A 12514-nucleotide genomic window follows, 5' to 3' on the forward strand; every position below is an offset into this window, starting at 1 on the left:
GTATATTAATCCAAGGTAGTGATTGTTATTACTATCCGGTCTCTGCATTGGGCTAATCCATTATTACAGTACACTGTGAATGAAAAGATTAAAGCCTCTGCACAGACAAGGGAAGAAATACTTCAACAACCCTGTATGTCTTACAGTGTAAGAGATCACAAGGGTCTAGTGCTATGTGATTATGTTCCAAAAACGAACTATATCTAACACAGAGATTGCATGACCCCCTGCTTTCTTACATTGTTACAAAAATACACTTATTCCCATCTGCGTATACGCTGACTACTCTAGCATTGCTTACATAGAACATCAACATTAGTAATATTAGTAAAATGCTGGTTCTTTGAGTTGCCTTTTAGCAGCTGTGAATTGGCAGCTAGCACCATTGGGACCAGCTGATTGTTCCATAGCCCTACCATGTCTCAGTTGACCACAACATCCAAATCTTTATATCAGGCACAAAACCATTTTTTAGATTTGGGAGAAGTAAGAGAGAGTTTCTTAGAAAATACTCTGATTTGGTAACAAATCTTAACATCCACACTAGTATATACATATAAATATGTTTATCCACGTTCAAGAGCTAAAAAAAAGCCAGGGTCTTCATAACCACAAGTCAGTATTAAAGTAAAGTATTGATACCTATGCAGTGTTTTCTGAGAAGAGCCTTTTAATTATCCTTGAACATACAAGTATTTAGTGATTTTGATGATGCTCTTCCTTGGTTTTGAGTGCAGAGTAGTTAGTGCCCTTAGCTAAACAAATGTGAAGAAGCCATAAACGTGGTCCTCTGGACCATTTAAAAACTTGGTTCATTTTAATTTTTTTTTTAAAAAACAACAACATCCATTAGTTCTTGTAATTGGTTCTGGTAATAATCATGATTCAACTTGGCATAGAGCCTTATGTTCAATGTCTTATAATTATATTCATGTTTGTACAATTATTTTACACAGTCATGCATTTTATCTCTGTTTTTATTAACTGAATGGTTATTTTGGAAAGAAACTGCAATAAATGTGGGAAGCAGTGGATCTTTCTGATGACAGGAGTAATTAGATTTTGACTTGCAACAAGGCAGAGACATGAGGTGTTGATTATCCTTGAGAGGAGAATTGCAAATAGAGATCGATGAATTCCTGTTGTCTGCTAAATTTATTGCATGTTTCTCCGTATGAAAATAGTTCCAATATAGAATATTTAAGTCTAATACATGTAAAAATTCTTGCCATTCACTTTCATCATGAAAGTGCCTACGGGTGTTGAACTTGTTCTTAGCTGCTGGAACAAAGCTTCAGCAAATGCTTGTGATTTTCCTTAATAAACAAGCACAGCAGGATTGCAACTTCATTGCCACAGAAAATACTAGCAACATTCTTCATAGCATGTTTAGACATCAGCATATTCTGTTGTAACTGTATAGCACGAGAGGACTGATTCAACAAATCTGAGGGATCTTGGCCTTTTCAGGTGAATTTTTTCTTAGTTCTACTACAATGCCACAGTGTTTACCTTAATGTCATTTAATTAGAATTTTGACAAGCTGTCTTGAGTCTGGAAGTCTCTTGTTTCAGGGTCAGTGCAGTTTTAATCATAGTCTAGTGAATTCAGCAGGTAGCAGTTCTGTTTTCCCATAATTTGTGCAGTGTTTCTTGTCCCTGACTCTGTTTTTGTGCAGTTACTCCAGTGGCTCATCCAGTTACATGGATGCTATGCTCTTTATTCTGTGAACTGTTCTGAAGTCAAAGATATTGAGAGAACAAAAAGAGCACAATAAAATAGAGAGGAAAGTGAAAACATTGGCGTGGTAGTCTAATCCAATTGTTGAAAATGAAAACAAGCTGGCATCACATTCAAAGTCTATTCAGTCAGATGAGTCTCACAGATCTGGAAGCTGTCAATGTGCTGCCCATTGATGCGGATCTCCATGTCAGTCCTCTTTGAACTTTTAGAGTCTGCAACTGGAAGTTCTGGGATTGTCTTGTCAAAATTCTCCATCTTGATCTGATATTCCCCTTTAGCACCTCGAACCAACATGGAGGCAAAATGGTGGTGTAATATGATCTCTGATGGAAGATAGGATGTCCTCCTCTGGCATGTTTCTCCAGTGCCCTCTTGTGTGGCAGAAAGGAAGACTACTAGCTCAAAATGTTGATGAGCCTCCCTTTGCAGGAGAATGGCTAGAGGGCTAGATGGAGTTATGGGATGATAATAGGTTAAAGGAAAGATAAAGAAAGGGCACTCTTCTGAAGTGATGCTGTCTAGATGGAAATCCACACTGGTTTGATGTAACTGACCATTTTCTTGTTCTTCATAAAGAACTGCAGAAATCCGAACACTGGTGAGTGGGCTTGGGCGAGTATTGGCCACTTGGAACATTAGATATGGCTTTCCTTCTTTGTGTGTCACTACAGCAGAATAGGTGAACCGGATGGAGAGAGCTCGATTCTTTGGACGGGCAATTTTTGCTACAAATGCACCTAAATAAAAAGAAAATTTACATATAGATTGTGCGTGTAATTATAGCTTCCTGATTCCCTTTATAGTATATTGAAAGGAAACACAATTAAAGCAAGTTGCACTGTATTAAGATCACAACATTTATTATTAGCATAAGCATTTCACATTTTTAATGATGGTTCCCACATTATTCAGGTCCATCACATTAATTTCCTAAACCACAAAAATACTTATTATAGTAAATATTTTTTTAAATCAGGTGTTCATTAAAATATTTGCCACCATCTTTGTGAACTTGAATAATGACATATGCTTTTGGCAAAATAAGACCCACAGTCTCTGCTTTATGATTTAGCATTTCAGGCTAACAGTCTGCTAAGTAATCTCTTAGTAGGTTTATTTTGTTATAAGCTTCATTTATTATATAGCAAATTTTCTTTCACTAATATTTATTAACTCATTTAAAATTATTTTCAATAAAACATAGCAGGGTTTGAAAATTATCTGATAGTCATTGATAACTTGTCAGTAAAAAGTCTTCGCTGCAGTCCTAAGCATACTTATGGAAATACTTCATTGAACTATGTAGATGTTCATTTCTTGGTAAAGCTGCTAAGGATTCATCTGTTAGCTTTAAACTATGCAAATGTGTATGGGCAGTTAATTCTACTAACTAATCACACTTTTTAAAATAATGTAAGAAAAGGTTTTTGAACTAAAGCATGCATTTGGGAAGAACTGAACCACCTATTTAGACGTTTAGTACAAGTTGCTATTTAATCATTCTTTTCATACTGTAAAATGGAAATATATCCTCGTCAAAGAACAGTATTTTTCAGAATGCTGAGTGACATAGCCCTATCCTTGCTTTCTTGCTGTAGCTTTATGACAAAGCTCTTATTTAAACTATAACATAAAAGCACTAGGTTATGAAATAGTATGTAATTACCTGTGATGAAGGCCTCCAGCATCAGACCCAGTACCATTTGTATAGCAAGTAGGGCAATTGCACTTGGACAGTCTCCACTTGGGAACATTGTGCCGTAACCAATAGTGAGCTGTGTCTCCAGTGAGAAAGAAAAAGCAGCTGTAAAGCTTGTGATATACTTTACACAAATAGTGTGGTTTTCAGGTGGAGAATCATGATCGATCTCCAGATCCCCATTCATTTCTGCTAGTAGGTACCAGAGAACTGCAAAGACAAGCCAGTGGAGGACAAAAGAAGCAGAAAATACCAGCATCATCCATCTCCAGCGCATATCCATAAGGATTCCCCAAGCATCTTTTAGGTATGCCAGGCCTTTCCCATGGGCACCATCCATTTGTAGTGTGCTGTGTCCATCTTTCGTGACCATTCTTGGGTATCGTTGGGCCAGGAGAGGAGCACTAGGTTTGGTGTTGTTGCCTTCTATCACTTCTGTCCTCATCTTCTGAAAATGAAAAGGAAAAAACTGTTGGATGCTTGTTTATCTGTGGTTCAGATGATGTTCAGAGATTCTGACACATTGGCAGTGGACCAGACACTACCTGCAGCTAGCCAAGAGGGTCTTTAAACATGCAGTTCTGAGAAAAGTAACTTTGGAGAGCCAGGTTTGCCACTGCTTCCACTGTACGATAATGATTACCTACAAAAATTAATGTTGGATCCTTCTTTGATGATAATTTAGAAACGTAAGCCAAACTTTTTGACTTCTCAGGTTTATTTGTGGGTCTAGTGGTTAGTTTGATAGTGAAGGAGCACTGCAAGTCTTAATTTTCTGAAATTCAGAGGTGTGTTCTGTAACTTTAGCAAATATGTGTTTAATATTTAAGCAAAGCACACTATCAAAGCTATTATTAATATTATAAATGTTCTATATATTCCTTTGGTGGCCATCTGAAGGCTGTCATATCAAATATAATAAATTAAAATTTCCTCATTATAAGCTCTTGTGGGGTTTTCTACCTAAATATGTTTACTGCTACCAACCATGATATTTTTATCGTCTAGAATTGTGGTACCTGGGATATAGCCTCTTCTGCTGAACATACTCAGGCCACTGCTGTTGTAAAGCTGTATTAAAAAGGGGATAGAGAATAATACGGAAAATATTATGCAATTATATAAGCCGAGAGAAGTCCTGAGGAGAAAAAAAAACATCTCTAAACCCAATTTGCCAAAGGGGAAACTGGAGTGAGGCTTTTGTTATGTGTCCTTAATCGTGTTTCTAATACTGTAGTGTGGCAGCTTGGGTTCCTGTGGAGTTACAAATATTGAGTATCTCGGAAAATAAAAGATCAATCCCTGTGCTTTTTATGAGCTTTTCTCTTATAGCAGAAAAAGCTCACAGCTTTAAAATTAACAAACATAAAAGAAAGCAAAATATTCAATCATGGTGTCTCACTATTTGCTAGAGACTGGTTGAAATGAAAAATGTGAGAGAAAGGATGCTGGCATGTTTGAAAAGAGAGGTTAAACTGGGGTAACTGCTGAATGACATAGTTACAAAGCACCAGATCTGATCTAATATTGATGGTAAAATTGAAACATATTTGGTCCATCTTGTTGCACAATCATTGTGTGTTGTTTGTTTCTCTCTGAATGGGATCCAGATACCTTATTTCAAAATAACAACTTCTGGTGGGGGGCTATCACATTTTCCAAATACTTAGACATTAGTATTCCCCTTCAGGAAAAATGCGAAAATGATTGCATTGTAATTTGATACATGCTTACTACAGGCATAGTTATGATAATAAATTTGATTGAAATATATTCTTTACAAATGTGTAGGGTGGCTTCCTTGGGGTGGGATGTATTAAACTGCTTTGAGATTAATTATAATCAAGCTATATAAAAAATGTGTTAAATAAAAAACACACAAAGTAGTCATGGTCCAGTCATCCAAAGTAGTTGCACTGTTTTATAGTGCTATAGCACCTAAGATATTTACAATCAGTCAGTTTTGACAAAATGTGGAGTAGAGTTCACTGATTGTGCAGAGCTAATCAGATGTTTATCTCCTGCATATGTTGTACTTGGCCACTCTGTTTTTGCTGTTTTGCTAAGCTTGCACATGAGTCATTATAATGGTTTTTATTGTTATGTTCCTGATATTATGCCATGCTTATGTCTCAGGTTGATTAGAGACTTTATGTAGCAAGTGACTAACAAGTAAAAATTATTATTATTGATGATGATGATGATAAATGAAAAAATAATGCAATCTACAGTATAGAACCGCTATCCTCTCAACAGAAACATTTTAAGCTTAAACTTACAGCAAAAGTAAGTTGAAGTCTCATGGATTGAGCAAGATGTGTCTGTAAGTCACAATTGGGATTTGGGAGCACTGGTGAACAAGGCCATGACTGATTGATAAAGCTGATGGGGCAATGAAAAATACTAGTAATAATACTTATGTATGTATACACCTGTATGTAGTGCTTTATTTAGACTTTTCAAAAGTGTTCCACATACATTATTGTAATTGTCTTTGTAGGCTATAAAATAGGTCCGTATTTCTATTCCAGTTCTGCTTGTAGGGACCTGAAGCTTTGTTCACCGGAGAGGCAACTTTGATCTGTGGGTTCCATAATCCACAGCTCTGTCTCTTCACCCTCATGCTGTACTAGCAAAACATATTGACAGTAAGTTATTCAGCTAAATTTTATTCAGAGTAGACCTATTGAAATCAGTGACTCTAAGTCATGTTCATAATTTCAATGGGTCTGCTCTGATTAAAACTAAGTTGAATACCAGTGCCTCAGTTTCATTTCAGCATAAAATGAGCTCTCTTATTAAAGAGAGATTTTTCCCTTCAATTTGGGAAAAATTCCACACCATCATTTCATTCTGTTAAGTCATATGAGCACTTCAAGTAAAATGGCTGTTCTGGTAGAGTATTGGAAAATTGTATTAGTGAAGTCATCATATTTTATTTCTGCCAAGGATGTAACAATGAAATATAAGCACAATGTCTCTATAAAGTACATAGCCCATTGAAACACAGGTAACTGAGGCTTGTAGTTTGCAAGCGGCTAGAGTTCATCAAAGTATTCATTTTGAACTGTTCCCTGGTAGAAAATAATTATAAAATTTGCATTTGAAATTTTAAGAGACACTTCGAACATGACTTTTGACTCTGTCAGAAGTAGAACTTTTCTTGACTTGAAAAAATGATGAGAAAAATACCATTTTGAAATGAAAGCAAACAATCCTAATGTCATGCTAAACATGCAAGTTTATGTTATGGGTTCAAGCCAGTCCACTGCATGTGTGGTGCCCAGAGCGATCACCAGAGGAATAACGTGAACTCCCAAGATTGCATCCTTTGATCTAGTGGAAGGGTTGAGTGTGACTGTGATGTGGCAGGTGTACACATGCCTTGTATTCTATGTAACAGCCTGCTGAGCTGCCTGTATATGTCCCTACCTCATTAGAGGAGGTAGGGACTGCATCCAAAATAACAATTTTTTGAAATACAGACCTATGAATTGATTCTTTATCCTACTGTGATAGTAACGCTGACAGTTTCAACTTTTTAAACAAAGATGCTACTTTATACATGGTTTGTTGGAAGGTGATATTTTTGATATAAGTATTAAACCTACCATAGGCACTAAACTGCCTTTTGTGAGAATTTATTTTTTAAGATTTGGTAGTTATATATTTATATTTTGCATATTTAAGTGTTTCTGTTTTTATAACTAGCAATATGGTAAATAAAACACATTTTTTTAAAATTAAAGGAACAGCATAATTGGGCCCTGTGTAAGAATTCTGGACTTTAAAATCTTGTTAATAGTAATCTTTGTTAACAGCTGAATGAAAGTAACCTTAACTTGGCATCCAACATCTTCATTATATAGGTTTCATTATACATTGAAAGCATACCTCTTTACCTTGGCCTTTGACAACTGAGGTGTTTTTACGACCCACCCTATTCTTTTGATTGTAATTTTTTAAAACTGATTTTAATATTGTTTTTTTACATTGCTGTAACCCACTTTGGGACTTTATAGTGAAGAATGTTTAAGAAATCTAAATAATAATAACGCATAATAATTATTACTAAAATAGTGATATTCTGCCTGACCCATGTTCATTAATGTTCATTTTGTATGCGGAATGCACTTTTGAGCTAAGAGTTCCACTACGTACCTGATCAACTACAATTGAAGCACACAAAAATTGCTATTTGCCTTGCTGGGCTTGGATTCCAGTGCACTAGGTAAAGACAGGGACAAGGAACTTCTAGTGTTCAAAGGATTATCTTACTGGGAAAGTTGGAAAAAGGACTATATCTACTGCTAATTCACCTCCACAGACAAGAAAAACAGTTGACGTTACTATTCAAACATTCCTTTTTATTTATTGTTTCCAGGGGGTAGTTATATGCAAAAGCTGCAAGAGCTGTCTGTTTTGGAACATTGTTCTATATAAACTTAACACACCTTCGTTACATCCTGTATAGTTTACTGTAACATGCTGTATGTGGGGCTGCCTTTCGAAAAGTGCTCAGAAACTGACTGGCCTAAAGAGCTGCACGCCAGGGAGCATAAACCTTACTTGTTACAATAGCTCCACTGGCTACACCAGTCTTTTCCCAGGCACAATTCAAAGTCCTATTTATGACCTATAAAGCCCTTATGAAGCTTGGCTCAGACTATCTGAAGGACTATATGGGAGAGGGCCTTCTTGGTAGCTGCTCCGAAACTTTGGAATAGCCCTGTCCTGTTTTTACTATCTCAAAATGCTTTAACTTGCCTTTACAGGAAAAGGGCTTCAGTTATGTATCATTTTGTTCCCCAATTCTGCATATTTTCTAGTTCTAGTACCCTTTTTTAGATGGGGTAACCAAAACTGTAGAGTTCTTCAAATGTGTCTGCAGTGTAGATTTATAAAGGACCATTCTGACCATTTTATATGCAATATCTTTCCTAATAATCTCTAGCATGGAATTTTCCATTTTTGTCTCTGCCACTTACTTCATAGATATATCAATGAAATAATCAACTATGACTTCAGTATCTTTATACTGGAGTATTTCAACCAGTTTGGATACTTGTAGTTCTGAAACAGATGTGGAGTTCTGTCTTCCCAAGAATGCAACCATGTTGTGCTCAGAAATTTATAGGCATAATCAACTACTTAAAGGCAATAGTTGTGTAAATGCTACAAAGAGGACTTAGAATAAAGTATGCCTGGATTTCCCCTTTTTCTTAACGTTATTGTTTAGTGGGTTTGCTCTGCCCCATACTCTGCCCCATACTCTTACCAATTTTGAATTGATAAGTGTTTATGTGCAAATTGATAGACCTACAAGTTAATTTAAAAAAGAAAAGAAAATGAAAATTCTACAAGCTGTACGTGTGCAGTGGTTTGAACAAAGTTCAGAAATCAACAAATGAAGAATAGTGGATTACTAATGCATTGCTTTCTCTCTGGAACCTTGTTTAAATATTTAGAATCACTGAATCTGGGGAGAAATTATAGTGGCGAGAATTATATAAGTATTCCTAACTTTAATACATTGGATATACCTGGAGTTATGACTTCTCAAGTGTGCAGCTGTAGAGCTGTGATGCTATCTCCAGCAAATGTATCCAGAACTCAGTGAGTTAAAAATAAAACTTTTTTCACAAAGACTTCTGCACTATACTTTCAGTTTAGCAAACCATTATGCTTCCATATGTGCCTATTAAAGGATACTGTACCACTTATTTGCTTACTCTAAAAATAAGACACACACCCCCCATCAAGTTCTATACATAGTTCATACGCTTCTGCATTTGGTGAAAACCATTTCTAGAAAATGCATGTTTTCGAAGCACTTGGATATGGAGTTTAAATGTGTAAATTGAAAATATTTATTCATTTGTATTCATTGGTATAACTGAGCAAAAATGTATTTCAGTGTTGCAGAATTTTAGTCCCTTTGGCTTTCTCTGCTTTGTTACAAGAGCAGTTAAGACATAGATGTACGCAAAGATTCAAGGACTCTCCTATTCAATTAAATTTTTTCACATGACTCTTAATACCAACAAAACATTGCTTAAAAGTGATATTTGGCAATTGTTATTACGTTTGTGTTTCACTACTGTAACCCACCCTGGGACCTAAAGGTGAAGGTTGGGTACTATATAAATCAGCAATGATCAAATGTATTTAAATTTTCCAAACTACATTTTTGCAAAGTAGATACACTTTCTTTAGCATTTATGTATATATTTTTAATTATATATTTGTTATATAAGTTTAACATCCCATGATAGATAGATAGATAGATAGATAGATATTCTCCTAATTGATAGTCATTGTAAAAATGGCACCTTCAATTTAAGTCAGATTGCTTATAAAATCTGCAGTAGTTTTGACATCCAGCTCACTTCAGAAAATTTACTTTGGTACTTGTTTGTAACAGTGAATAGTGCATTAATTCCTCTAGAAAATATTGCCATTTGATGTGAATAAGGTATTCTAAAACTACTGCTGAATATCATAGTCATTCTCTCCATAGATGTTCTAACAGAGTATTAATGTAAAGGCTTTGAAATTGAATTCACTTGCAAAAAAGTTTAAAGCCATAGATTATATCACTTAGAATTTGTAAAAGATAACATGCTGCACTAGTCTGAAGAAACAGTGTTAGGTGCTGCACACTGCAGCTGTGCAGTTTGCCATTTGCTTGGAGCGGACTTCCCCAACGTTGTGCCCTCCAGATGCTCTCGACCACCCCTCACATCAGCCATAGCAGTGCCAGCTAGGGCTGACAGATGTAGTAGTCCAAAACATCTGGAGAGCACCAGGTTGGGGAAGGTTGCTCTAGTCAAATGGTGAGCTGCATGGCTGCAACCAACAGCATACTGGGAAGCCAGGTTGGGGGAGGCTGCCCTAGAGCAAGTAACAGTTGTTTCAAGGAAGCAACCAAAGGGGTACTGCCCACTGCCACCCACCCTCCATCATTTCTGATGTCATGCAGTTTTGCCATGGTGCTCCCCAAGAACAGGTTCCTGTTCAAACTCTTCTTAAAGCTTGCAGGAAGTGTTGAGTGTGTGTACTCGCGCCAATATAGCAGGTCTGTCATTAGGCAGGTAGCAAATGTTGAAAGCATGGTGTATAGTTATGTGTGTGCCTTGCGACCTCTAAGCTACGCTGTTGCTCTCAGGTAATGCCCCCCCATTGCAGGTATCCAACGGCAGTCTTGTTGACTTCTATACATGGAATGTGCAGGAGTTTGTGTGTGTGAGATCTTGTAATTTGTCTCGCGCCTCAAAATGAGTTTTTTCAAAAATAGTGAAGGGTTAAGTGTAACCTAGCTACAAAAGTGAAGAAATAAGTGAAGGTATGTTAGACCTGAATAGGTTGATACATGTGCCTTTGGATTTAAAACACAAATGCGATACATTTGAATAGTATCAGTGAAATAAAAATGGTATCCCTTTCACACTTTATTATGTACTGATTTTTTTTTCATTGAATAGACTATTTATAATTTTCCCTGGAAGTTTAAAACTATTCCCCAGATAACATTACCATGCATGAAATATCCTAATTCTTCACAACAATCATTTGTCCCCTTAAATAGGATCTTCCATGTGTAGGAGATAAAATAGCTTTGGGCAAACGAGTAATCTTAATATAGGTAGCAATCAGGTGTTTCTTAAACACTGACGTTGTGTAAGACAAATGAAGAAACTTGTTCGAAAAGTTTGTTTATATGGTTAGAAACCAATAAAATTGAAATTTGCTTTATGACATAACATTTAATTTCTATTCAAATGGATATTCTCTGGTGAGCAACCAGAAAACCTCTGTGTCTAATCAAAAGAATCACTCAAATGATTTTTTAAATAATTGAATTTAAGTGGAAGTTTCTTTACACTGCTACACAAATTGCTAGCAAATTACTTACCATCTGTCAGTCATGCAATATAAGTTAAAGCAATAACATATTTTTTCAAAACTTTTAAATAGAAAGATGAGATATTGCTGGAACCTGGAATTGAATTTAAAACTCTAGTCAGCTACATTACTATTAAAAACAACAACTACATCTCCAGGAATAAGTACACACTCAGTCTTCAATATCTGAGTGGTCACAGGATGGTTACCTTTTTGAAGAAATACTCTTTTAGAATTGCACAGCTAAGATCTGCTTCATGCCTTTTATTAAAAGCTAAAGAGCCACACAGGATTCTGAAGTTACTTCCAGGGACCTCCTATACAGAATTGTTCCTTATGGAAATTGGTTCTGGAAGTTGTCACTGGGCAATATTAGTTTGGAAAACAATCTCCTTTGAGAAAGTCTTACAATATTTGAAGTTGGTATTTCAATTGATATTTTTTCAAAACAGGACTGTCTAAATCCTCCAAAACTCCATTTTTGTTTTTGAAAGTCTAAAACCACAAAGCAGGAAATATTAATGTAAAAAAGTAATGCTATGTTAGCATCATGTACTTACCAGTGTATTTGTAGTTTTTATCTACCTGGCAGGGAAAGGGAGGAAGGCGGATGTCCTGGATATTGAAAACGAACCAAACTATCTTGTATCTGTATATAGTGATCCCAAGGAAGAAAAAAATTTTTTTGACAACTAGTTTGGAAGGATGTTTGTTCAAAATGGGCTTACGGGTCTCATTCCACAGTTTATAATGTGGGGGGTTGGCTTTCATATGAAGCTGATGTGATTGGTCATTCAGTCTGCAGGGGGGCCAATTAGCTGTGGCCTTGTGGAAAAGAATGCTGATTTGTTCGAGCTTTCTTTCCCCAACACATACCCTAGCAGCTGTGGAGAAATCCACACGAACTTACTTGGAGAAAGGGGTGCATTTTTTTATCTTAATCAGGATGGAGTTTTTAGGTTTGCATAATCTTACTTAAAGGTTTTACTTGGAGGTTCAAAGGAATGAAATTCCTCAGGACTGTTTTCCATTCAAGTTTTCTTGTGGTAGCTATTTAGAGTTCACAATTTCTTTGATATTTTATTTTAACCAAAACCAGGCAGTTTGAGGTGAAGGTGTGCTTTCTGTTTCACTTTTCTCTTTTTAGGTTTTTTTGTACCATGTGGT

General features: G+C 36.1%; 3 protein-coding genes across 9 annotated transcripts in view; 1 reads left to right on the plus strand and 2 right to left on the minus strand.

The window, feature by feature from the left end:
* LOC114598132 (nuclear body protein SP140-like protein) overlaps positions 1-12514 on the minus strand; it is a 402008-nt gene that overhangs the window by 118314 nt on the left and 271180 nt on the right. The gene's annotated exons all lie outside the window — the stretch shown is intronic.
* GIGYF2 (GRB10 interacting GYF protein 2) overlaps positions 1-12514 on the plus strand; it is a 73347-nt gene that overhangs the window by 30769 nt on the left and 30064 nt on the right. The gene's annotated exons all lie outside the window — the stretch shown is intronic.
* Positions 799-12077, minus strand: KCNJ13 (potassium inwardly rectifying channel subfamily J member 13). Of its 2 annotated transcripts, XM_028730729.2 has the most exons (4): positions 11908-12077; positions 4462-4513; positions 3410-3890; positions 799-2480 (listed from the first exon to the last, which is right to left on the minus strand). In XM_028730729.2, the coding sequence occupies exons 3-4, from the start codon at positions 3885-3887 to the stop codon at positions 1861-1863; spliced, it is 1098 nt and encodes a 365-aa protein (XP_028586562.2). In that variant the 5' UTR covers positions 3888-3890; positions 4462-4513; positions 11908-12077; the 3' UTR covers positions 799-1860. The 2 variants fall into 2 exon arrangements, with proteins under 2 accessions (XP_028586562.2, XP_028586563.2); XM_028730730.2 differs by lacking the exon at positions 4462-4513.

This window comes from Podarcis muralis, chromosome 6, assembly GCF_964188315.1.
Source record: "Podarcis muralis chromosome 6, rPodMur119.hap1.1, whole genome shotgun sequence".
Lineage (NCBI taxonomy): Eukaryota > Metazoa > Chordata > Lepidosauria > Squamata > Lacertidae > Podarcis > Podarcis muralis.

Excerpts from the sequence above, each read along its gene's own strand:
- KCNJ13 (XM_028730730.2), bottom strand. The coding sequence starts at position 3,887 with ATGAGGACAGAAGTGATAGAAGGCAACAACACCAAACCTAGTGCTCCT. Across the intron at positions 2,481-3,409 it reads GCTGGAGGCCTTCATCACAG|GTGCATTTGTAGCAAAAATT; the intron begins GTAATTACATAC and ends CTTTTTATTTAG.